Here is a 27323-nt window from a genome sequence, read left to right as displayed (position 1 = left end):
CTTATTTTACAAAAGATCATAGATGGAGAAAGGTAGGGAGTTTTGACATTTAGCTTACTGTACTCATGGAAAAATCTCTTTCTCTGCTCTTCTTTGGTTTTTATTTGCTCATTTTTAAAACCAGGCTCCTTGACTGAAATGTCTGTTATAGATACACACCTAAAGATTGATCCAGCTTAAGAATCAAAGAAATGGCACACAGAAATACAGTTCACACATTTTTTCTAACTGTAGGGTCCACAGAAATAGAGCCTGTAGAGAGTTTTACCCAAAGGACTAAAGAAGACAATATATTCCAGAAGAAGCAATTTAAGAGTTGAGAACACAAAGTTATGCAGCTTTTTAGACAACAACTGCAGATCCTGCTGATTATGATGAACAAATCAGCTAAAGACCTCCTCATTTCCATGACCTAACACCACACACTGAAGATGTAAGCACACCATTTCATTACACACCAGTGAAATCAGTGAGGTGCTGAAGAATCCATATATATCTATTGCAACACAGCAAGGCTTGTTTTACTTCTTTGCAATACAATTAATAGGAGGCAAAGCACATTTCTCAGCCATGGTACATAGTGAAAAATGACCTCTCACCCCCATATTAGACAATTCTTTGCAGGCACAGCCCAAAAAAGCATGAAAAAAAAAACCCCAAACCCCAGTAATCATCACATCCTGATGCTCTGTTGCCATGTCTTACCCTTGTTTCTGTTTATAATCAGCAGGTAACTCTTTGACATGTGTCTATCATTCTATGTGATGTGGAAGCACATTTTCCAGTGCTTTACAAAGACTAAACACACATCTACTGCTACCACAGAAATATCCATCTCTGTGAGCTCCAGCCCACACAAGGCCCTCCTAATCTACCAGAAACATATTCCCCATTTATTGTACACCACCTCAGACAGCAGCTGTCACAAGACAGGAGAAAAGATGTGATGCACTTGCATTTTGGAGGCAATGCTCTGCCATTGCCAAAAGCCCTCCTGAAGCCCCTGGAAAAATGCTGCACTTTCCTTTCTGTGCCCATAGTTGGGATCCCACTGCTTCAAAGCCTTCTGCTGTTTCCAAAAATATAATTTGTACAGACAGACAGTGTTAATAACTCCCACTGCTGGGCAGATGCCAGAGCTGTTCAGATGTATTTCTTACACACCCACACACAGGACTCCAGCACATGCAGGCAGGTGTTCAAGGAATGCCTGCAATTTCCAGGCACTCAATCATCTGTTTGCTCCTACCTTTGATATCATAGATTGTCCTGTCTATCTCATCCTCACCACTTCATCAGCAGCACTAGTGATTAACCCTGCACAAATACAGAATAACTGCAAACCTGTCCACAAAACCTGCATTAAAACTCCACTGACCTGTGCCTCATCCACAGACAGAAAAAAAGCAACCCAATGAATGATCTCGAGTTTTTCTCTTTTAAAGGTTGCAAAAATACGAGACAGATGGAAAATTGGGGCACTTGAGTTCATGCTGCCAGCCATTCTCACAGAGTACTGTATTTTTACTCCTCTCTGCACACCAAAATCTCTCAGCAGCCTTTAACAGGGATCCCTGCCAAGGATTCACCTTGGTTCAAGCCCACAGTGTTATATTCACTTAAGGATGCCAATCTCCAGGTCAGCCATCATGCTGGAATCATACAGCAATGTCACTAAAAATTCCAGCATCAAAGGCTTCCAACACAAGTATCACAACTGTGTTAAATACAGTCAAAGGGTAATGATCACAGAGATCACAGATTTCAGTCCTGGCCAGCAAAACACAGAATGAACAAACGAGGGATTTGAAGATAGAATCAGATCCTAAACATTATAAAAATTCAGTTAGAAGCACCAGGAACATACTTAAAGAAACAGCATTATAAAGAATGAATGGAGAGAGGAATTACTCAACAGCATCTGTGAACATTAATTTGCAGTTCACCTTTAAAATGGAAAGATAGCCTCACAACTGTTATGATGATTTCTCATGTCAGCCAAAGCGACTGGCAAGAGGTAATTCTTCTCAGCAGCATGCTGAATTATGTATCTGTACATAAGCCTTAAATGTGTATTTTAATTTCACCTGAGTCAATTACCGGTATAAATCCTACCCTTCTCAAATATCTCTGAATTTTTAATTAACCTAATATCATTATTTCAACCAGGCAGTCAGAAACGATGAGTAACACATGATTCATATTCAGAAGTAAACACACCTGCTTTTCAACAACATTTCTAATTACTGGCTCATTTTACCCTTTACATGGCATTGAAGCCAATTTGGGTCACACTGCTTTTAGCTGCTGACGAGTCCTTTCAGCTCACAAATAATGTATGAGAAGTTGCTGCGTTGTCAGTTTGAAGGACATTTTCAAATGCACTGTGGCAAATTGAATACATCACCAAAACCGATCATTTTACTCCCAATACACCTCACTTCAACATGAGCTTCCACCAGACGAGGTTCTGCCAAGAACATTTAGGTTTGATTTCAAGTGTTGCCCCACCATCTCATTTTCTTTCTCATTTTTATCTCGTTTTTCTCTTCACAATGACTGAGGGAGTGGTACCATATACTAAATAAAACAAAGTGCTTATTTCTAATGTTAAAGACAACAGGGGGTTCATCATATCTCTATTGGGAACATTTATTTTGGCCAGGACATGCACCTTCAGAAGGTTGAAGCTGTTCTCGCATAGATCTGATGTGCACTTAGCCCCTGAAATATGCATATGACATAAAATGTATCTGCTGAAGTTTTCAAACCCTCCAAAGAAACTAAAAAGTGACAAATTCTCATACACAAAGCCCTGTTTGTTCTCAAACCAGCCTGGATGTCAGATTTCTCAAAGTTAGCATCATTATCTTGATTTGTAGCATACTAGTAAACTCTATACATCTTCAAAGAAAAAAATAAACTGACTTCTGGTTCAAGTTGTATAGATTTTATTCACAGAAGCTATCTCCTTCTGACATCTACCTCTAAATTGCTTGATATAATGAGAGTACCCTACCTGCCATGCTTCCTATAGTTGCTGTGCTAACTCATATTGTAGATCAAAACAATACAAAAGACATGAAAAACATAGGAGTCAAAAATGGTTATGTCCTCCATTCATCAATTTTAAACCATCACTTCAACAATTTAGAGAATCTGTGCTCTCGATATGAAAGTCCCTTTACAGCTATAAGAAGAAAGAATGTTCTAAGATCCCTGGGTGAAAGAATCACAGGCAGAGGAGCTGAAATCTGGCCTGAAGTCCTGGTGGGTGGGGCTCTGTTTTCTATTTAAAACAAATAACCCAAAGGCTACAGGCAAAAAAAAAAAATAGGTAGTCAAATTTATTCTAGATGAGATGAAAATATTAATGTCCTTAGTCCATTCTTAAATAATCATAAACAATGCTGAAAACTAGAAACTGTGGGCTTTCAGTATACAGTGATTTGACTACATCCATGAAAGTATTTAGCAGTTTTCAGAAGCTACTTAAAGCAGATTTATTGACAACTGGGCTTAAGTGGCTTTAATAAACACACAAATTACTGCACAAGCTCTGGGTTACAAGTGGTTCCACTAATTTAACTGTATCAGTAATTTCTCTCTTTTCATTTTTTTTCTTCCTAAAAAAATTCACCAATTATAATCTCATCCATACTACAGCATACAACCTGCATTAACAATCCACTTCATATCCAGAAATAAATACAAGTGCAAACAGTTAATTAACAAACATGCAGTGCAAAACAACTCCCATCATCAAGGTAGTTAAGTGACATATAACCTCAATCAATACAAACAAAAACAAAATCTCAAATCTGCTACGTAAAGAAAGTAGTAAGAGTCATAAATGGATTTTGGTGAGATCCCTTTCTCCTCATTTAAGGTAGACAAGGAACCAGTGCTTTCTGAAACGAACTGAAAGGTGGAACTAGGAGGCTGTCAGAAACAAATCTTGAAATAGAAAAATCTGGGAACAGGCAGAATCTAATCATGACTAGTGAGATATCTTTGGATAGCCTGTGATTCTATAAAGACTGTGACTTAGAAACAAATCCAATCTTAATAATTCAATAGCTTGAAGTGAAAAGCGAGCATCCAAATCCTGGTCTGATTTGCAAACAGATCGGGAAAAGCAGAAGGAAACCTCCAGCTTGCACCACAGGAAACTGGTGGAGCAAATATTTTTCATTTGATGTCCCTTCCAATTAACCAAAAGTGCATGCTGGAAACAAAAGCAGATACATTCCTGATAAAATTCAACGTGGAAAGTTTTTAGCAAGACTAATTTTCAGTGTGGAAAAGGCAGAAATGAACAGTCATATCTTCAATGGAGAGAAAATACCAAGCAGAATGAAAGAATGGAAATTAATTACTTCTTCCACATATCATATTTCCCATTACCAAAGAAGGTGTTTCTCAGTAAAGCTTTACCTTTCTCACAATGACTTCCTGTGAATCCAGAAGGGCAGAGACATTTGTTAGGGGCTACACAAGTTCCACCATATCTGCATCCTTCTTCACAGAATGCTGCAAGACAAAAGGAGTATGTGGGTAATACTTTTTTGGTTTTTTAAACATACTAAATATATTTGTCGGATAATAAGAAAAACATCTAAATTCTAAGCGATTAACAGAATTCAGCACATTAAAATTCAATCCACCTGCAAACACAAAGAGATGTAACTCACTAAAATGACAAGAGAAAAAAAATCTCAGATTACACCGTAGGCAAACCACCTCACCAATAAAAGATTAGTAACCATCTGGAAGAAGGAGAGAGGAAAAAATACATCATATGACTTTAATGAGGCTGATCACCTTTTAATTATACCAAATATGCATATGACAATTATAATGCTCTGGTAATCCACAGAAAACAGGCTGGTCAGATGGTGTTAAACACTGTGCTCCTCACTTCTAGCAAATACTGCACTGAAATGTCTGTAAACACATTTTGCTTTTTTAATTTTTATGTGTAAAGTGTGTTTTGTGGAATTAAGAAATTAAATAGGGAGAGGGTCATGACTGAAAACATGAGAAGGGCTCAACTCCAATATAATGTCCCTCCTGAGACATTCTTCTTGATGGAGCAATACTGAAATACTTTAGAAGTTTATCTGAACAATAACTGGGATTTGAAGCAGCTGATGGATCTCATCTTTTCCCGTCAGCACTGTGTGATGTTCCTTTTGCTCACAGCCAGTTTAGCAGAAGTGTGCAAGGAGTCTGCTTACTGGTACCCTTTTTTCTTTCTTTTTGTCGTGTGTGGGCAAGTCATGGAAGAGGAGAAGAGAGGAGAGGAGAGGAGAGGAGAGGAGAGGAGAGGAGAGGAGAGGAGAGGAGAGGAGAGGAGAGGAGAGGAGAGGAGAGGAGAGGAGAGGAGAGGAGAGGAGAGGAGAGGAGAGGAGAGGAGAGGAGAGGAGAGGAGAGGAGAGGAGAGGAGAGGAGAGTCAGGATACTTCTCTACTTTGTACTGGTAACTTCAGAAGGATCTTTGCTACAGCTAAGAGCAGGTCCTACCCCTGATACACTCCCTTCCCTCCCCTCCCAATATTTATTAAACTTCACAAGTGACTGAGTGGGTTTGACTGCACTTACGAGAGAAGTTACAATTAATATTTAAACAGCAGCTCTCTGCATCTAAGCTAATAACAGATTTGCAAAGTGTTTCCTGCAAGCTAAAATCACAGATGGAGTGTTAGCAAAGAGATGTTACAAATGCCATGAAAAGGCCTAAAGTGCTAGATAACAGAAGAAATGTTTAAGATTTATTTTCCAATGCACTAAAAAGAAAAATAAAGTGAACAGAGTTCTAGGCATTAAAAAGAATCTTTTGCAATTGTTAACCACTTAGAGGCAAAAAAGCACATCACTGTATCTCGTGACTAAACTGACAGACATGTCTGTCTCACTGTAAATATATAATTCATGGCATGCCATACTGTTTTATGGAGGAGAAGAATGCTGAAGTGCTTTAGAGAAGACCATAGCAGAACATGATGAGCACTCCTGGAGCAAGGCAGTGGTGTGGAGAAAGCACAGTCACACTTCCTCCTCATCAATGCACACACTCCATATGGGAATCTTCTAAAATATATCTATTTTGGAACCAGCCAATTTCTGAATGAAAGTAAGAGAAATATGGTTAGAGTAGTATTTTTTTTTTTTGCATATAAATATTTGTAAGAAAGTGTAACTGCAGAAAGCTGAAAGTAGGAAACACAACTCAAAATATAATAAAACCCGTGATGAGACACAAAAGATTCCTTCCAGAGCTCTTGAAACAATGTTTACTCACCCCTAGCTTCTGCATTCTCAGAGAAGGTGTAAGTTAAATTCTACATCTACATGTTTTCTGGTTTGAAGCTGTGAGTAAACAGAGACTCTTGTGAAGTAGCAATACATTTCTGCACAACCTCAAAAGAAGCAGACTTTGTGGCAGATATAAAGGAAAAAGAAAGAAAAATGTTGGCCAAAAAAAGTGAATAGTTCATCCTTAATACACCCCACATCACACTGGGAAAGAAATACATGGGGATCTTAAAAGAATTTGTAAAGGGAATAAAAAGGATGATGTTTGTTGTCCATAGCAATCATGTATGTCCACTGAAAGTTACTAGTGCTGATAAGGATAGGAAGGCAAGGGCAGTTAGAGCTTATTCTGGCAGTTAGAGCTCTCTGCCAGAATAATGGGTACTACCAACCCTGCAACATGAAATAGCTGCTTCTTCAAATAAAACCTATTAGGAGGTCAGCAGAATAAGGCAGTGTTTTCTTCTGTTCTCTTTTAAGATTTCTAGCAGGGAAAAGCTTATGAGGCAGGGCTGGTCATGTAAAAGGTTTTCCCCTTAGAACTGATATGTTATGTCAGCACTTACTTGCAGAGTAATTTGAAAACGTCACATCTTAACAAATTATAGGAAAAAAAAAAAAAACCCAAACCACAATATTTGTTCAGGGACACCCTAAGGAACTACAGCCCTACAGGGTGCTGTGAGAAAGGACTGTGCTGCCCAGGGGTTACCCAGGCACCAGCTTGTTACAGAGATGTTGGAGGATGAAGCTGAGGAAGAACTGAGCAATGGCTGCAGGAAGAAAGAATTCATGTCTCCTTTTCAATTTCTGTAGATGCTGAAAGATACTCCACAATACAGACTACCTGTGCCTGTCTTTGCTGGATCTGTGGGATGTGGTTCATTCTTACATTTTGATGCAAGAGAAGAAGAGCCCAAGGAAGAGTGCCAGCATTATCCTGCTGTTTCCCAGATGGTTCCTCTACAAACCCTCTCATTGCTGCATGGACCTCAAACCCATGAATCTCAGAATACAATTTAAAAAATCAGACTAAAGGCTACTGTCCTTAACTGCTAAAAAAAGAGCTCACAGTTCTATATGCAGTACTGATAGCTCCACTCTGAATAATAAAAATGCTCAATACCTCTAATAATAGGTTTCAATTACATTTCAATATACAGTTTCAGTTCCTAGCAATTTTACCAAACTTCACTTATTTGAACTCTTTTCTCTAATAGTCCTGCCTCTGGCTCAAGCCTTTTAGAACATTTTCTCAAAATTAATTCATTTCCAATAATGAGATTTTGCCTTTACAGCATTAGCAGAAGAAATTAAATAAAATCCTTACATCCCTTCTGTACCTCTGCCTTCTGGACAAGGGGACCTAAGAGGGGACAGCTCAGTGACTGAGAGGGAAATCAGCTGGAATGCCCATGACTTCCTGAAGCTACTTGCTTTGGGGCTTATGCTTTGTTATATGTCATATGGGCTCTGGGATACAGATTTCCCCTGTGGTTTGAACTCCTCAAAATCAAAAGTCGATTTGGGGAGGATGAAATTACCAGCATCACAGAACCAGCAGTTCTAAATGTTGATTGCAGACTCCCTCCTACTCAAAGTTAATGCAAGAAAGACAAATCATGGCTGGATGGAATACAGATAATGTATTCCTGTAAGTAGATCCTGTCTCTGAAATTATTTGCAGGTTGGCAACCTTGATAAAAAGGAGAGTGGTGACTGAATTTATCAGGAAAATTAGGGGAAGATGCCATTGGGGTAAAGTCTACACAAGGAAACTTCCACTGCTTAGAGGCTTATTCAGTATTCTGTATGTAAGAGAAACAATCTATTGAATTCGGGAGGCTTCTGCCAAAGTGAACAGATCTCTCTAATGCCAACAGATTTCCTCCTCCAAAATAAAAGCCTTTATTATATAAAGACATTTCCTAAATAGACATAATTTCTCTGCAGAGGAGGAATTTTATTTTTGATGCACATCCTCTTTGATGCTGAATCTGTAGAGAACAGAAACAGCCAAAAATATAAGTCTGCTGATAGGTCATTTTTGTGATGATATTGGAGGAACAGGGGAGTCTCACTGCAGAGCCCCACAAAGAGCAGCATGAAAGCACCACACTCCTGGACATGCACAAGCTGCATTATTCTGGTTTTTGTATGGCAGCACAGTTCACTGCCTCACTGGGCTGCTACAGCAAAGCAGACACTGCAGTGTGGAACTCTCAAGTCGAGCAATTATCTCTCACTTTTGAGTGTAATACAGGAGATATTACAAAACATTTGTACTTGAATATATATTTTAGTAAAACTAAATAAATAAATAAAATTAAATAATTACCTTACCAAGTTAAAGGAATGTTGACTCTGAACAGATACAAAGGTCACCTTCCAAAATAAGTCATATATATATATTTTTTTTTTTTTAATATAATAAATGCCTGTGAAAAAAGGGACATGCAGGAAAGGCAAAGAAGGGGTCAAGCACAGACTGCCTGGGTAAACAAAAATACGCAGCTTTGGAAGAGAGATGGGTTTGTTGTGTAACTACACAAGGAATTTGATAATCAATTGATGGAAGGAGCACAGTTTCATTCGCTGATTGGATTTACTCAGACAAATACACACAGGGGTGCAGTTGGTAACAATCCAGCTCCGCCAGCCAAGCACCACAATAATCAGATGATACCAGCAGCTCAGGTGGGTTTAGAGGACAGCTGAGAAAGTGAGGAGAAAGCACACAAAAAAACTGAAAAAAGGGAGCAGTGGAGGCTCTGCTCTTTCTCTCTGTACTCAAGTGTGACACTATCATCTATAAAAGTACAAAACCCTTCTTGGTTCAGTGAACTACATCCATTGGACACAGGGTGCAACTCATTTCACACACAGTCTGCCAAATGCCACTGGAGTCCTGTCACAGCTGGCTGGAGTCAGAGAAGGACAAATCTGGCAGGATTGAACTCTGGGCACAAGAACTGTCCTGGAAAATTTTCTTCCCTCGTGCTGGAGCAAGAGGGGGTGTGGGTCAGTGTGGCAGTCAGAATGCAAACACATCTGAGAGGGGAAGAAAAGCCCTCAGCTGGGCAGCTCTCACTTTCCTGAGGGTCTTCCAACCCAATTTATGCTTCTGATTTTATGTGCCATAGGGAGGAAGGTTATTCATTTCAGGAAGAGCCTACAAATCTCAGGTCTTCTATCAGCTGATTGTAAAGTTATTATTCTTGAATTATTTTTCTAGAAATTTCACGTAGAAGAGGTACTTTGCAAATTTAATTAGCATAATTGCCACCTATTGTAGCCAAAATTGCAAATCCTGGCAGTACAAAATGTGTATGAGAGCTAAGTCTGAACAAAGATCAATGACCTCAGAATTCAGGTTTAGGGATGGGGGTTTTTCAAAGCACTCAGAAAAGCACGAAGGAATTCCTTCAAATTTGGCAGGGACAGTGAAAGATGGAAAAAAGAAAAGTCCCTGGCAGGATTATAAAGAACAATAAATACATCAGGAAGAAATTATGTCAGATATATTGAATACAGGCATACACTCATACTGTGTGTTAGCTTGTGTGTCAATGTATACATCTGCATGCTATATAATATTTGTCAAAGTGGTGAACTAATATTTTAGAGTTTGTCACTAGGCTCTTGCAGCTGATGCAGCAGTGAATCTTTTCAAGTTCCCAGCGCTCTGTCACACTGCACTTGCAAAATTAAGATTTAGGTGAATTTGGAAGGCTGAGCACATCCCTCAGCAGGCTCTGAACTCTGAGCTGTGAGCTCTTTCTTTACTGTTATGTGATGCTAAATTCTCCTGGTGCTTGGTGTTTTGCTTGACTGATATGTAATCAAGCTGTGGCCATTTGTAGGCGAGCAGCAGCCCATTCATCTGGAGGCTTTCAGGGTGGGATCAAGTGCTGTTTGGCTGGAAATGCTGAATTTTTTTTGAAAAATGAAACCTATACTCCTTAAAATTAGTACAATGAATCACAGTGATAAATACTAATAATTTCCTTTGTACTACCCCAGTAATGGAGCTTACTTTTGAATGTAAGTTACCCACCCTGATTAATACATTTTCACCTAAAATCTTTTCTAAATGAACAAACAAGCTATATTTAATTGAATTCATTCAGAAAGCATATTGAATAGACAGAATCTGTTCCTTCTGCTCGACTGGTAAAATGACAGATCCAAAACCCTTATCAATGCCAATCTTCTATTATGGCTCTGAGGACAAATATGTGACAATTTTCAAAAATATATTTGAAAAAGATCAATAGAAGCAGTAAGAGACAAAAGCGATATAATAACATTTGTCCGTGATATATTAAGCTTTTGAAAGCCTCTCTCACATCCCCAGATGACTCTGTGCTAAATGAATATTCTTGTTGCCATTTTACTGCTCTGCTTCCTCAAGGCTAGACTCTTCAATATTTTTAGTGCACCATTTAAAGCCAACTGCAGCTGTCTCTCTAGTAACCTAATAATAAGCATGACAAAATAGGGCAGAATGCTTCTTCCACAAACCAACCCAACATCATCTTTCAAAATTCAAGCTCACAGTTTAAGCTGCAGAACCAAACTGAAATTTACTTTGAGAAATGACAAGACACATGGCACTATTGCAGCTTTTCTTTGCATCACATAAATGTGCTTAATGTACTCCCTGTATGTTTTAACAAATGAATGTAGACTAATTTATATTTATAAATGTAACACAGTTTCTTCAGAAATTAATAATACTTAATCAACCCTGAGTTAAGGATAAAGAAGAATATTCCAGAAGCACCACAGAAGCATTTTCTCTTGCCTGATCTATTGTCACAACTTTAGAAAGACTTTGCTTCAAATCTCATTGAACTCACTGAAAAAATCCTGAACTTGAAAGCAGCACATGCAATCCAAGGTCTGCTTGGCTGTAGTGCTGAATATGGAATATTCAGACATTAAAATAATTTTCCAGCAACATACATTTTCCAGATCTCTCACTGCAGCATTCCAATCCATACAAGCACACTCTGTAGACACATTCAGCTGAAGAATAGCTGAATTACCCCTAATGCAACATATACAGACTTTGAATTCACTCTTCTTGCCTTGCCCTGTAGCACTGACAGGCAACCTCACCAGCAAAACACAGGCCTGGTTACCAATGAGAAACATTCTGTCTCAATGGGGGAGATTTACTCTCTATTGCTAAATAAAAATCTATTCAAGCACCCTCAAATAACTGTGCATTATGAAAAACACCAGAATGCTCAATAAGCTGGAACAAAAATGCCTACAATGTTAATAAAACATTGTATTATGGTAATTCTCTGTGTGAGGAACACTATCTTTGGAAATTGTAGGGAAACTTGAGGAAAGCATTTTCAGTCACGGCTGGAAGTGAGGATGCTGCTTGTGTGCAATCATAGCCTCTAAAATCTTACATTCAGCAATATTTTTAAAGGTTGCCGGTACCTTATTGCAAATACAATCCAATCTGAAAAAAAAAAAAAAACCCTTGTTTTGACAGCTGCACAAAATATGCAATAGCAAATCAAGGAATTATTGAGAGCATTTAACTATCTGAAGGTGACATTACTGGGAGGGAGAAGATGAAGATGGGGAAAAAATGGCAATGGGATTTTCAGGTCTGCATGTAAAGACAAATAATTTACAAAAACATTAAGAGACCTTGAGCTGTTACTTTTTAAACAAGGACACTACAATTCAGGTGTTCTCTCTCATTGTCTTAGCATTATACTTATGCTGCATGTAACAGCTACAGCAGTGTCCCTGAAAACATTTTCTAATGGGCTTTTTCACCACCTATTAAATCTCACTCACTCTGCCAAGACACTCCCCTCAAAATAAAATTCCCTTCTTCAAAACCCGATCACATTCTATTGACCAACACCAGAAGGATGGGAATTGTCAGTTCCAGGGATCAGAGTCCTCTGCTTTCAACAGGAAGGACTTTCAGTAGGTGAAACTTTCAGAGCTCCCCCACAATCCCCTCCAGCCCTCACTCCTTATCAGGAGAGATGCCATGTTAGATAGAGACATTTCCCCATTAAGGAACAGAATTAAGAGTTAATCTCAATTTACAGAATCTACCTTACCTTGCAGTCTCTAGCAGATAAAGGTCTGAATTCACTAAGATGCTGCCAAGAAGGCAATCAGGAGATGAAAAGCTCTGGGTCCCATAAGTAATGCCCCAGGGCATTCTGTCTCACTCAGATCAAGTTTATATAAGGGAAGGAAAGAAAGAATAACAAAGAAAACAATGAAGAGGGGTTGGGGAGATGGAGAAAGGGTGATTCAAACACAGTGCTGAAACATATCACACTAAATAATGAATTCTCTTAGGCAGGTCTGGAGAACTTTTGCCCTCCTACACCTCTTCTGACCTTTGCAGCTGATGGATCAAAAGGAGAATACAAATAACTATTAACTGGAGACAATTAATCTCAGTTCTTATCTGTACTTTAAATTATAAACCTTTTCAGCAGCTAAAATAGCACCACAATAAAAGATTCTTCTCAAAAAAAAAAAAAAAAAAAAGAAAGAAAGAAAAAAGAAGTCTATTTTTAGCAATTATTTTAGCTTCCCCAGGAGCAAAAGACATGTTCATCTCAATACCTGGATTTACCTAAAATAATCTTACCAATTAGTTTTATCCATTAGAAAAGAGAACGAGCTTCAATATTTTGGCTTCTCAAAGAGACACCTGATTTTTCAACAAGTCAAAAAGAAGCCCTGAAAAGTGATATTGTTCTCACCGTTCCAGAGAAACTTCAGTCTAAAGGCAGAGATTGCTTTTGCTCAAGCTGGTGTGACAGCAGGTGTTATACACATCACCATCAGCTTTATAATCATCATAATACGTTGCTTTTAAATAAATCCTTTCATCTCAAGCTTTTACACATTATGAACAATTAAGCCTTACAACCCCCCAGTGAGGAAGATGCATTAAGAGCCTGAACCTGCCAGGCACTTCTGCAGAACAGAGTTAACTACAGAAATATAATTTAATAAAGAACGCATTTAACAAGTCAGAGCCGAAAAGCAAATATAATCTTGGTGTGTGTAATCTTTGAATGAGCCAAGAGCATTTTGGAAACCCAAGGGGCCACCCTCTCTGCTAGTGTCAATTAGTAATCTGCACCAATTCACACAGTGCCTAAGAATTTACCCTCTGAATTCTTGGAGCTACAAGACTCCAAGGAGCACATCACTGTCACTGCTTTATGAGACCTCACTGCTGACTTGTGTCTTTGCACACACATGGAATCATGCAAATATTTTAGCTGATATCTAGAAAACATGCTCAACGTTGACTCGAGTTTTTGCCACTATTCCCTATCTCCATTTGTCTTTTCTGTAGAGAACTGAGTAGCAACCTATTGGGGACTGGCAAACTAAGAGAAAAATTATATACAAATCCTTGGTTGCTTTTTCCAGAGCTGTGACACCATGGTCACTAATCCACCTCCAATGATTCTGCATCAGTGCACTCTCTATTTTGCTCTTCAGGCCCCAGCACAATGTGCTTCAAAAAATTCAAATAATGAGAAATCCCCTGCAGCTGCTTTGAGAGTGCCTTTAGATTGGATCTATTGGGAGAAATTCCTTCACCAAAAGGGTTGTCAAACATTGGAAGAGGCTGCCCAGGGCAGAGGTGATGTCACCTTGCCTGGAGGGATTTAAAAGACAAGTGAATGTGGCACCTGGGGACATGGTTAGTGCTGGGATGGGCAGCACTGAGTTAACCCTTGGACTCAAGGATCTTGCAGGTCTTTCCCAACCTTAACGATTTCACGATTCTATCACAGGTGCTGGAACTTTCCAGAAGCACAGTGGAGTGTCTGACCAAGATTTTCTTTCCCAGCAATATGCAAAACACTCCAGACAGTGTTTGTTTGCCTCCCAAATAGATAACAGCGCTTCAGGAGCACCATGGGACAGATGCTGCAGAGATTTTTTTAGTACTTTGGATTCATTTAGGATGATATAGTCCAACATAAATTTGAAATATCTTTCTTATGCATTAGTCTGCGAACGGTACACAGTTTAGTCTCAGTGTGGAAAAAATAAAGCACCATAAAAGACAGCTGTAATCCTTCCATAAAGTACAGTGTGCGTTCCTAATGGAATATGATTTCAAAACAGATTTCCAGTTCCACCTTCTTAGGATATCACACTACAATGTTTAGTTTGCAAAAGCAGGCTACAGGAATGCTTCCTATATTTCTTGGCAATGCAACATTTAATTTTATGGTGCATAAAATGCATTTCTCTTAACAGATGTATCAGTTCCCTGATATCATGACTAAACTGCTTCATATCCATAAATGCTGCGTGGGGAACTAGCAAAGCTATAGCATTTATCTTTGTTGTTGTGGAACACACTTCTGCCTGCTCCTAACATCCTGCTTCCCTGAATAACAACAAATTTAGCTTTGACTGCTCTTAAGAGATTTGATCACATGCATGCCATATATACCTTCCATACATTTTGTGATTATCCACAAGAAGTGTCCCAGCTATGCATTTTAAAGTGCGTAAGAACTACAAGGCTGTTTAGAGGTAAGAAATTATTAAAATAAATAAATTTTTTAAAGTGCCATATCAAAAAATTTTCCACAAACATGAAATTTAGCCTTTGGCTGGTCAGAGGTTAGCCCCCTTCCCAAATCTAGGTTAAACATCCCATTTAATCATGTCCCGTCAAAAAAATTAGATTTTTCTCTGCACTGAAAAATGTTAGGATGGAGAAACACAGTTGCAATATTCCCTAATTAATTCAGGGAAAACCACATGCATATGTTTCACAGTTGAGAAGAATGACTGTGGGACCCAGCAGAGATACACAGCACTCATGGCTCAGATCATCCCTGCACATCCTAAAAACAGTAAGCCCCAGGAAGTGATCTGGAACAAGACAAAGGGACAGCTGTATGACTTGATTTGTGGAAATTGTTCCCTATATAAGTTGTGATATGAAGTAATATAAAGTAAGGTAAGTTTCATTTGATTGTTGGCTTTTTCCAGTTGCCTGCTGTGGCTGGCTTTGATAAAGGAGAGTGAGGTATTTCTGAAAAGCACTGCTCTTTCTGTTCATGCATGTTTCTGTTCTCAATATCCTCACACTGAGACTTTCTGCAGTCTGGTAACAGCAGCTCTGGCAGACGATGAGCTCTTGACTCTATAAAATACAAACAATCTGAACTCCCCCAGTCCTGCCCTCTGATGCAGCTTACTGCATCTTTGAGAGGTTTCACTAAATCTTCTAAAACCAGTTTCCAAAAACATATTCTTTGAATCTGCAAGTATCCTCCTAAAAGAACGAGTAAAGAGCTCCACAAAGTACATGTTCTTTGAAACGATCACAGATCACAGGAGTGACTGCTGTGATAATTAACTTTACTGAAATATTGCAGTTCAAGCATAAACAGACAGCTACAGAGGAAATAGCTGAAGACAAAATTAAAATTATTAGATTGAACTGTTGATGCAAAGGCATCTCAAATATTTCAACACCATGAGCGACATGGACTAGAAAGGAAACTACTTCAGGTCATGTTTATTTTATCTACCAAGTGTAAATTACGGTAAAAGAGAATGTATTTTGCAATGCAATGGCACATTATTTTGATACTCTTGTTCATATTATAATGTCACTCATCAGGTATAAGAAATAAAGCAATGCTGTGTCATGAGTCAATAAAATAATCAGAAACATAATGCACTTTAATATATTCCCTCAGGCAGTACCTAGTCTTCATGTGCCTTACTGGAAATCACTGTACCCTAAGCATAATTCTGTTTGTTTAACACCAAAGCATATTGCTCAAGCCAAGAATGAGATATATTCTATTTCCAGTTACACAAGTGTGAAGCTGAAAATATGCCTAATAATACCAGGTAGAAAATAAAAATTAGGCACCACAAGTACTTAAGCAATGTATTGCATCACTAATACAAATTCCAGCAGACTAAAGGAACTTTTGAATTATCTTCCTCTCCACTGCAGTGAAAATAAAACTCCTGAAATCTTAAACCTCAAGTGTTCTCACACAAATGGCTATGTACAGAAGTAATTTCTGTTTAAAGACACTTTTTGAGTTAAAGAAGATTTGACTTTTAAAAAAATTATATGGTTTCACTGAGCAGCACTCAAGTGGCTATTTCTAATGTACATTGACAAAGCAAGTCAAATTGTGGGGAAATACTCTCTGAACAGCCTTGTGAAATTTTATGCACACTACTGATAGGTTGCTGCTGTTTTCTTTTTTTTTCTTTTTTTTTTAAAATCTCCCAGTAAAATTACAAGGTGTGTCCTACACTATGAATAATAGTGCATAGCAAAAAGAAAATAAATCTCTTACAGTGAACATAATCAGTCATTAATAACAAACAAAACTACAGCTGCTGGATAGCACCAGAATAATGATGTCCTGTTGCTGGGTAAACAAAAAACTTGAAATAAAAATATACAGTGGACAGAAAGCAAGCTTCCAGTTAAAATTACTACCACTCTTGTGCACTGCAGCTGACATGCCAACATTTCAGGAGCTGACATTTCATTATCAGACCAGAAATCTGGTAATTGTACAGGCACCAAATGGGCTTAAAGAAAGTAATGGGCAGCAGCAGCAAAGCTGTACAGAGAGAAATCTGCTGCACAGCAGTGCACAGCCTGACAGGCTGGTGCTTCTGAAAGGTAATCCAGAGCCTGAAGTCATCTATTTAACCACAAAAGAGTTAGTGTCAGCAGCAGGGCAGGATTCCTCAGACTGCCCTGCCTGCAGTGTGCTGCCACAGACTCTTACATCCATCTCAAATAAACCTTTTAAATTGTGGTCTGTATGGCACATTAGCCAGCACAGTTATTCTCAAGCTCCAGGGGGTTGGCAGAACATCAAAAGCTACAGGGCAAGATAAAGACAGTGCCTTTCTTACAGTGGAGTGGCAGATACAAATAATACTGGGATTTTGCTGTGTCCATGAAAAAGCTCTGCTTTTTCAAGATCCACAACCCCATTTACTCAATTGACCTGCATCAGGGTATTTAAATACACATTGAAGACATTAAGAAGCTGAATGAAGATACATAAGAAAGAATTGATTTTTGTAGTTTCCAAAAGACAAATAAAGGAATAAGATACTTCTGTGTCAGTTAGATACTCAAGGGAATTCAACCTACATTCAAAATACATATTGTTTTGTATTTTGTTATTGTTGAATAAATCAACAAATCCAGCATCACAATACAACTTTTACAGTGACTTAGATCTACCTCTACTGTGCCACTGAGGAGGTATTTCAGTGAAATGGGAATGTTTCTCAGCTCTGGATGAAGTTTGGCGAAGCAAATGAGATTACAAGATTTGCCATATGCAAGCTTGTAAGAAATCTGAGTCAAACTAAAAATGTTGTGACAGACCAGGAGCAAGACAAATAAACAAGGTTTCCCCTGGGAACAATAAACAGTCAAAACACTGAGGTAAAATGTGATGCTGTTCACTCCTGAAAAAGCAAAACCTCACAGGGCAATAACAAAACATAACAGCCCCCCAAATAATTTTAGCACAAAGATAAACAGAGGTACTTTCTCCAAGTTGAAACACCTTAATCATATTCTCTAGCATATAAAATCCATATACTGCACCTTGGTGCTTCAGTAAATTGTACATCCCAAATAAGCCTGTAGCAAGCATTGCTTTATATTAATAACTCCAATTTCATGCTACCAGTACTTTTAAGCAGAGGACAGCAACAGTTGATAATGTGACCAGCAACAATATCAAATGTACCCAGTTGTATCAGAAGAGTGCTGCAATAAAGTTCATGCTTTACATTTGCTTTTTAAAGCAAATACTTCCTTAGAAAAAACCAAACCCAAACCAACAAAAAGCTATTCCATACAGCTGGGTGCAGAGATTCAATGAAGCATAAATCTAACATATGATTGATTATGTGCTGAGTAAGATCATGCAGGTCAGGTTTAGAGAGGTTGCCTTCCCTACCATCCTAATCCCTGGATATTTTCATCTCCAAGAAGAAAATGTAAAGATGCTTAGTGATGAAAAGGAAACTGAATGTGATCTCAACTGGTTTCTAACAGAATTGCCATCACATCAGGAAGTCTCTCTAAAACCTTGCAGTACTGAAGAGGGTTTTTTATTTTCTTTTTTATATTTTTTTGCTGAATAGAGGCTCTACATCTATTGCCATTATCTTGTGTTGTACAACCTTCATGAGAATATCCATATTGAGGGGGAAGAAATCTTGAAGCCAAGATGTCAGTAGCAGATTTGGTTGGAGAAGTCTCTGGGGTGAGAAAATAGGTCCATAGGACAGCTACCCAACATGGAATTTTTGTTTCCACTTGGCCAGCCTCTAAGATTTGCCATTTGGAATCAGAGTCTTTGGAGGAACTCCAGCTTCTTCAATACACTGAAAATCTATCCTGTTGTTTCACTTGGTTTAAATAGGCAGAGGCAAATAGCACATTATCAAGTGTACTAATTGATCCAAATGCAGTGCAAACTAAATTAAGGGGGTTGGCAATGCTGGAAAAATTAAACACAGCATTAATAAAGCTGAAAATAGCTTAATACAGCTGAAAATAAGATCTGAACGACCTAAGGCTATTTCTAATATTTCTTTATTTCTGTTTAAATAGATGTCTTCCTGTAGACTGTTATCAGCTCAGCAGGAGCCTTTCAAGAGAGGCATTTTTCTCATTCTGTGCATTTTAAGTTAGGTTTCTATGAAATTCAGCCTGTCTGTAAAAGCTGCTGCCAATCCATATTAAAACCATAACTGCAGCTAAGTAATGATAGTATCATGAGAGCATGTGAGCTGCAAATTCAATCCAAACCTTGATCTCAAATACAAAATACAAAACCTGCTAGCTCATCTTGCAGACCACGAGCTCCTGCCCACAAAAAGGAAGAACACACCTAAATGAACAGAAAGAAATCAATGCTCATTAAAGGATTCTCCTCTATATAAATGGATTGTGGAAGTTCTTGGCTGCCAGCAAGGCACTGATTTCACCTGCTGCTGAAAATGGTCCATCATCACTGGGAGGTGTGGCAATGGATGGGGGTGAATAGAGTTCTGCTTGGTAAGGACACACGAAATGAGATGAGAGAGGATAAAACACCCCAATCCAAAGGACAAGTGGCCAAGGGGCCTCTGAATACCATCTCTTGATCTATTTCTGAAGAGAAGGAATGCCAGCTGGGCTTCAAGAGGAGGGACAATCACCAGCAGGAAACTTGGAGCTTTGCTCAAACTCTGTGTGATAGAAGGGATGGAGGCACTGTATTTTTTCTCTTCCAAAAGTTCCAGGAAGTAACGCAAAGAAAGTAAAAAGGAGCAGAGGAAGAAGAAAGTAAATGAAACAAAATAGTTGGGAAGTGTGAAAGTGTGGAAGTAATAAGAAACTGAAAACATACACAGAAAAATTACAGCACTCCAAGACGTTGTAAATCTCACTGACAACCAATCATCAGAAAAAGGGAATACTCTTGGCTGCACAGGAATCCCAGCCACATCTTTTAATATTTAAATTTTCAAAATCAAAAGAGAAGTGCCTGCTGACTTCAAAAGGCAGAAGAACCTCATAAAGGGAAGAAGTAGCTTGCAACACCTAAAACTGTAGAGAAATTAAAAGAAAAAACTCTTATCATTGGAAAAGGTACCAAAGTCACTGTGTCATTTCACATATGATGTACCTAAGAGTTTGAAAACAGATTCTGATTACTAAAAGGTGACCTTAACAGATATAAACCCATGGCCCTGATTCAGTTTAAGAACTGTAATTAATTATGAAACGACTTCTCCTGTAAAATTAAGAGTAAAGACACTGTCCCACTACTTCTAACACAAATTGATCATTCACTCTAATGATTACAGCTCTTCAAGACATTTTGTAGCAAAAATGTACATGAATTTCATGAATCATCAATGCAAAGGCACTGCAAGTAACTGGAAAAGAACATTCTGCAGGGCTGGTGAAAATAAGGCATAGCAGCTCCAATGACAGAAACCCCAATGACTGCTCTCCCAAATAAGCATCTGAGTTGGCAGCTCAGTCTAAGGCATAAAGCTCTGGACTCCAGAAGGCTATTACATGCTGTTGTCTTTCCCATTTATGCCCCTGGCACATCCCCAGCACTGTTAGAGCACTGTTTAGTTACAGCTTGGCCTTTTGCACATTTAATGATGGCCACAGATGTAAGGGGTGGCAATTTGAGTGGTACAGCTCTGCAATAAAGCTAACATCATCTATTCCTAATATGCATCACAGCTTTTCCCCAAAGCCTACTGCAGCTTTGACAAGTACATGTGTCATGGAGGGACTACATTTAACCTCTAATTCAAGTCAGAATTGAGATAGGAACAACAAAATGTTTAAGTTGAAAGGAAAAAGGCTCAATATTATCTACAGGAATCTACAATCCAGCTCATTCTCTCCTAGAAGAATTGAGGGAGAAAAAAAAAAATCTTGACCCATTAGACAAGAATTGCTGCAAGTGAGAAAACGAGGTTTGGGCAGAATTCTGGCTGTTAAGGACTTCTAAGGTCACAGCCAGAGCAGCCCTGCCTGCCACAGCAGGTACCAGGGTAACCTTGCACACCAAGGCTCATGAAAAGAGGGCACAGAGCAGACACCTTTGACTGTTCAGGGACTGTCTTGGCATGAAAAGACATAAGCTTCAGAAGAACTCAACTGAGGAATTAAACAGCAGCAAATTCTTAGTCCCAAACATACTGAAACAAACAAAAAGCCTCCAATTCTTACAGCAAGATGAACTTTAGAGAAACTGAACAAAATGCTCAGTGAGAGTAAAGCAAAGTACAAACTGCTATGGATGTAGGCTGGGATGCTGCTACAAACTTTTTAAAAGGAGCAAAGCAGTCACAAACCACAGATCAACTAGTTCTAACCAGTCTGGTCTCTCTGTACTCAGAACCTCTCCTGCTACTTCCACTCTGACCTTACTTCAGCAGTTTAGGCTTTCTAATAGGGGCTCTCCTCATTTAAAGAAGAATTTCCTCTCTTCCAGGACACAGCTGCTGCCCAAACAAGTCAGTCATGCTGTCTGCAGAAGAATGAACTGAAAGTGATCCCAGTCCTGGAAGAGACAGGAGCTGAAGAGAGGCTGAAAGGGCATCTCTGAGACATTCATTAACTAAAGAAGTTTCAAAAAATTTAGCACACATCATCTTATTGGTGTTTCCACTGAGGTTACCAGCTGCTCTGAAAATGAGAGGAGTCACTGGGAAGTAGCCAGAAGGTCTCAGTTCCTCTGCAAGACCAAAATACCCAAGACAAGCATCACCTCCCCAGCAGAAGTATTGACCAAGACAATCAATAAGCTTATTTAAAAGGGGCCTCAAAATCGATTTTTTTTCCAAGGGTCCTACTCATTTGCTGCTCTGAAGTCTCTTAGGGAGCTACATTTTCCTTACCAAAGTGGTAGAGAAATTACACAGAGGGACAGTCAGTCAAATGGATATAAATCTCCATCTTCCTGTCATGGAAATAAGTGGAATAAAGGAGGGTATAATCACTGAGTCCCTATTATTTTTTGAAAGGTGCCCTTACTGAACAGGAGTCTGAAGAACTTTTACATTTCACTTTCAGGGTTTGTCTCACCTTGGCTAGGCTAGAATCTGAGATGAAAGCTGGAAATACCAGAAGCTCTCAGTGTGTAGATAAATCCCCAGGATTTGCTGTTTCCCACACAACTTCCAACAAGCCCATTGCCTAAGACACAGGAGGAAGACTCCAAGGGTTAATTTTACAAACTGTTGAACTTGTAACTGCTGCAACAACAAAACCACAATTAACCCGAAGAAACTATTCCTGTCATAAAACATTCCTAGTAGCACTGCAAAAAGGGCGCTTGTCACCTTCTCAAGTCCAGATCTGAAACTTAAACTAGGCTTTTCCTCATGCTCCAAGAAGAAACTGCAGGGAGGAAGTGTGACTCAGCTCCAGACTTGTGACCTCTTGGCAGGGTTGGTGGTGACAAGGAGGGAGAGGAGAGGAGAAGAGAGGAGAAGATGGAAAGAATTCCTCTGCCTCAGCCCTGCTGCTGCTGCTTGCCTGCCCATCTGCCAGAGCTCTGCACACTCAAGCACTCGCATCCCTTGTGCCCAGCTCCATGTTTGAGCTGCCCTGACATTGTGTGAGGCAGAAAGGAAAATCTTTCTTTAGGAGAGATACTGTGTTTGTGTGCTTTTAGCTCTGCGAGAGAAACTGCTTATTTCGAAGGGCGACTGGAATTACACAAATAGATATGGCTAATACAGGCTCTTAAATAGCAAAAATGCATTTTCTTGAACACTGACTACATTTTTTCCCCAAAAGATGCTGGAATCCTGTTTGTTAACCCAACTGCAGCTGCAGAAAACACTGATGGCTTTTAGAATTTCTGCACAACAATTCTGAAATCTCTTTTTTCTTGTCACTCTGCCGCAGCAACATTCCATTTAGCAGATACTCACTTTATAGTCTCTTTTGCAACAGACATTCATTTACATCTATTTTACATGAACTAAATTTGGCATTGACTGTAGTAGACCAGATGCTTAAATGATACACTGTGGTGCTCATCTTTATTTACTGCTCTGGCTTGAGCTGTGTCGATTTCAAAACATTTGCATATGTGCTGGTGAGATCTGAACTTCTTTCACATGGATTTAATTTTGCCTCATTCAGGTCAGGTCATTGACTTTGATTTTGGTTTTAGGTTCTGTTTATAATAGTCCAGAATAAACATTGCCATGGACAAGCATCAGTTTAATCCATACATTGGTATTTCAGTTACAAACATGAAGGGTGTGGGTGTTAGTTTGGTTGGGTTTTCAAGCTCTTCTCGGGCTACTTGTCTTCATTTCTCTCTTTCAAGGCTGGTGCATATGATATTATGTGTAAGAGCTGGACTTCATCAGTAGATAAGTGAGGCTTTTCCCATTGAGAGCTTTCTTTCAATGAAAGAATACAGCTAGCTTTTCTTGTACTTTTTTCCTTGCTTTATCATTTATCTGCTTGGACACAGAGATCCAAGTGCCGACTCTGTGCCACAGACAGGATAATAGAACAATAAACCAGCATCTCAAACCACCACACTGATCACATCTAAGTTAACACATGGAGCACACTCTGAGGAGAGAGCCAGAGTTCTGTTATAGATGTCCTTGTGCTCCCTCAGCCACACAGTAATTTGTGCCATGAAACTAAACCTCTGTATCTCTAAACTTCTAGCTTCTGCCTGAAATAAGATATTAATGTTCTTATCTCTTCATTTACTGCTTCCCCTAAATAGTTTCACTCTCATTTTTGATTCAGTGCATTAACTGCTAGGTTAGATTTCTTATTCAATAATCCAAGTGTTAAACGCACATAGAGATTTTCTCTTTTTGATCCTTTTCATTGAAATGCAAACCATATCTTTATTATGTCTTTAAACACCTTGAAATAGAACAGCTTACCTAAAAAGCACTTCTTTTGCACCTCCTCCTTAGTGAAAGACCTTGACCTAGTAAATACATCATAACTTATCAGTGTCAGAAAACTCTTCCCTGTGTTTTGGGATCATGGTCACGGTCTGACAGATACTTGGCGCTGTCCTGGTCTGGCCAATCTATCACCTCACACCTGATTTGCCATCAGGTAGAGAATATGACATGGAGAAGTCACGTGTGCAGGGGTGGATCCAGTCACCAACACCAGGGACAGATCACTCCCACCCCCAAACCCCCAGCTCCTGCCACCAGGCAAGGACACCACCCAGCAGGACATGACCAGAGCTGCTTTTGTTCCTCAGTGGTGCCACAGCAGCTGCTTGGTGCCAGCAGGTATCACCTCTCACTCAGATGATGTCCCACTGCCCTTCCAGGGGCACACAGATGTAGCAAAGCACTAAGACCTCACCCAGAAATGCCCTTCATACACACCACAGAGACTTTTCATGTTAATCCCCCTCCTTCTATTCATGCTCAGACAACTAACAGGGAAGCTGAACATGTCAAGTTTTGATCAGAAATGCTGCTACAGCTACTACTGTGGCAGCAGAGGAAGTCACCAAATCCTTGCAGGCCATCTGTGCACTTTGCCACCTCAAGGCTCTTCCCCTCTGAGATCTGTCTATTAAATAACTATATGAAACCAGCCATTGAAAAATTCTGGCATTAGTACTCCTCGAATGCTCAGCAATCTTCTTATGTTCAAGTTGCTTTACTCTTTAAAATTTTGGAGCATTTGCTCTTGTAACTACAGTGTCCTTTACACTTTTATTCTTCTCCCTTGATGTTTATCTTTCACTGGATTTGTACATGGCACAAATAACTCTTCATAAGCCTCATACTGCTGTGCTAAAAAAAGCAACTCTCTTTAATCTGTTTTTATCAGATAGATTCTGCATTCCAGCACACACCCTCACAGTCATCACTGAACACGTTCTCCATTTAAAATCATCTTTCTGGAACAAACATGACAGACCTATATACAGTATCTTCAGTGAGATCTTACATGAATTTTTGTACAATATTAAAGCTTCTTTGCTTCTAGTAAAAGTACCTCACCTTTCACTGAGCTGATTCGCTCTCACCTAAAGCAATAAACCAACATCATCTCACTTTCTATGTTACTTCAAAATGAGAAACCCCAGCTCTATAGAAAAATTCCCTGTAATCAGCTTCTAAGAGTTCTTAGGCTATTATAGTACTTAAAGTCAATGATTACATTAATCCACAAGTTCATATAATTCCTCCTGGAGGAGAACTCAGGGTGAAAGTCCTCCCAAAACCCACTTAAGTCATCATTAATACATAAACTGTTAAAATTAATGAGGCCTTTTTGGTATTTTGAATGGTGACCTACCATGCCATCCACCAGCTTTCACACTGAGTTCTCAGCACTACCCTCTAATCGAGTAACAACACCTTGCAACACACCCAGATCCATCCTCCCTAATTCACCACAAAGGCTTCTGCTGAATTTCAAAACCTGAACGAGGCCCACAGTGCCTTTGGTACAGTTAACATCGCTGAAATAAGCACTGCTCATTTTGGTGCACAGGAGCACCCACATTTCCAAGAAGCATTTTCCATTTAGAGACTGCTTCAACAACTTGAGAGACCTCAACAGACTTTGCTCCCTGGTCATTCCAAAGAACTGCAGTGAAGAACTTAACCCACCGAGGAGTGTTCACAGAGGAAGGAATTTCAGAAACCAGGATGCTTGTGGAACCTGCTGGGAACCAACCAGGTTATTACAATATAAGCAGCACTACACTGAGCACATGTGTTTTTCCAGTGCCAAGTTCCCAAGTTGTTATTCAGGGCAGCCACAAAGAAATACCCAAACCAAGGCAACACACTTTGATGTTGCAAGTCCCTGCTTCAGATCAGGAGCAACTCAAGCTTTCCTAACCAAGCTCTCTGTCCTTGTTTGTTTTACCAGAAGCTGCAATAATGAGGGAGCCTATCGAGTGCAAAGTTGCATTTCTACAGGTTCATTTGTTGATAGAGATTGCTTTTTAACATTACTGTCATGCTGCTGATAGACAACAGAAGTCTACTGTTCTTTTTCAATTCCACATAGAGTTTACCACCAACAAAAAGTGCTGCTGTCTATCAAAAATCAATCTTTCCAATTCATCTGTATCAGCATGCAGTAATACCTAAGTAAATTTCAAGGCAAACATCTCTTCACAGGGAACTGAATAAATTTTCCATTATTTGGAATTTATAATCTACAATAAACACAGCTACTAGCATGTAAAACCATGATAATGGGTTTAAGCAAAACAGGTATTGCAAAAACAGGAGAAAAAAGGGATAGTTCAATGTTCCAGATGAAGAGAAGGGTGATGTACTCAACAACTTTTCTGCCTCACTCTTCAATGGCACCCTCTGTTTCCACCCCTTCCAAGTGGATGGACAGTGGGATGAGGACTGGGGGAGCAAAGTGCTTCCCAATGTAAGTAAAAATCAGGTTCATGAGCACCTGAGGAACCTGAACACACATAGGTTTGTGGGATCCAGTGAGGTGTCCCCCAGAGTCCTGAGAGAATTGGCTGATGCAGCTGCCAAGCCACTCTTTGTGATATTTGAAAGTCATGGAGTCAGGTGGAGTCCCAGGGGAGGGGAAAAGGGGAAACATTGTGCCCATCTTTAAAAAAAGACAGAAAAGAGGACTCTGGGAACTACTGAGCTGCCAGTCTCACCTCTGTGCTGGGAAGGTCATGGAACAGATCCTCCCAGAAGCTGTGCTGAGGCACATGGAGGACAGAGAGGTAATTTGGGACAGCCAGCATGGCTTCACCAAGAGCCAATCCGGCCTGACAAACCCAGTGACAAACTTCTGACAAACCCTGACAAACTTCTGTGATGGGGTGACTGCATCAGTGCATGAGAGAAGGGCTATTTATTAGTCCAGATGCCATTTATCTGAGTTTTGGTAAAGCCTTTGGCACAGTGGCTCTCCAAAACTGGAGAGAGATGGATTTGACAAGTGGGCTGTCAGATGGGTAAGAAAGTGGTTGTACAGTTACCTCCAGAGGGCTGTGGTCAATGCCTCAGAGTCCCTATGGACATCAGGGACAAGTGGTGTCCTTCAGGGGCCCATATTGGGAGCAGTGTTATTTAATATCTTCATTAATAACACAGATGAAGGGATCAGGTGCACCCTCAGCAAGTCTGCAGATGGCACCAAGCTGAGGGTGCAGTGACACACTTGAAGGATGGGATGCCACCCAGAGGGACCTGCAAAAGCTCAACAAGTGTCCCCTGGGAATCTTACAAGAGCATGGAGTGGCAGAACAAGGGGGAATGACTTGGATTTAGATTAGATATTAGGGAGAATTTTTTTGCTGTGAGGGTGGTGAGGCACTGGCACAGGTTGCCCAGAGAAGCTGTGGATGCCCCATCCCTGGGAGTGTTCCAGGTCAGGCTGGATGAGGCTCTGAGAAACATGGAAGAATGAAAGATGT

At 39.6% G+C, this 27323-nt stretch overlaps 1 protein-coding gene across 6 annotated transcripts in view; it reads right to left on the bottom strand.

Annotated features, from left to right (window-relative positions):
- Positions 1 to 27323, bottom strand: part of NELL1 (neural EGFL like 1) — a 273189-nt gene that overhangs the window by 69428 nt on the left and 176438 nt on the right. For all 6 annotated transcript variants that reach the window (XM_085063246.1, XM_085063242.1, XM_085063245.1 and 3 more), the window contains one exon: positions 4438 to 4533. In XM_085063246.1, coding sequence (XP_084919372.1) covers positions 4438 to 4533 — 96 coding nt within the window. The remainder of the gene's footprint in view (positions 1 to 4437; positions 4534 to 27323) is intronic.

Source organism: Lichenostomus cassidix, chromosome 5, assembly GCF_008360975.1.
Source record: "Lichenostomus cassidix isolate B80296 chromosome 5, HeHo_3.0, whole genome shotgun sequence".
Classification (NCBI taxonomy): Eukaryota; Metazoa; Chordata; class Aves; order Passeriformes; family Meliphagidae; genus Lichenostomus; species Lichenostomus cassidix.
The sequence above is the reverse complement of the archived record's forward strand: the minus strand, read 5'-3'. Positions and strand labels throughout refer to the sequence as shown.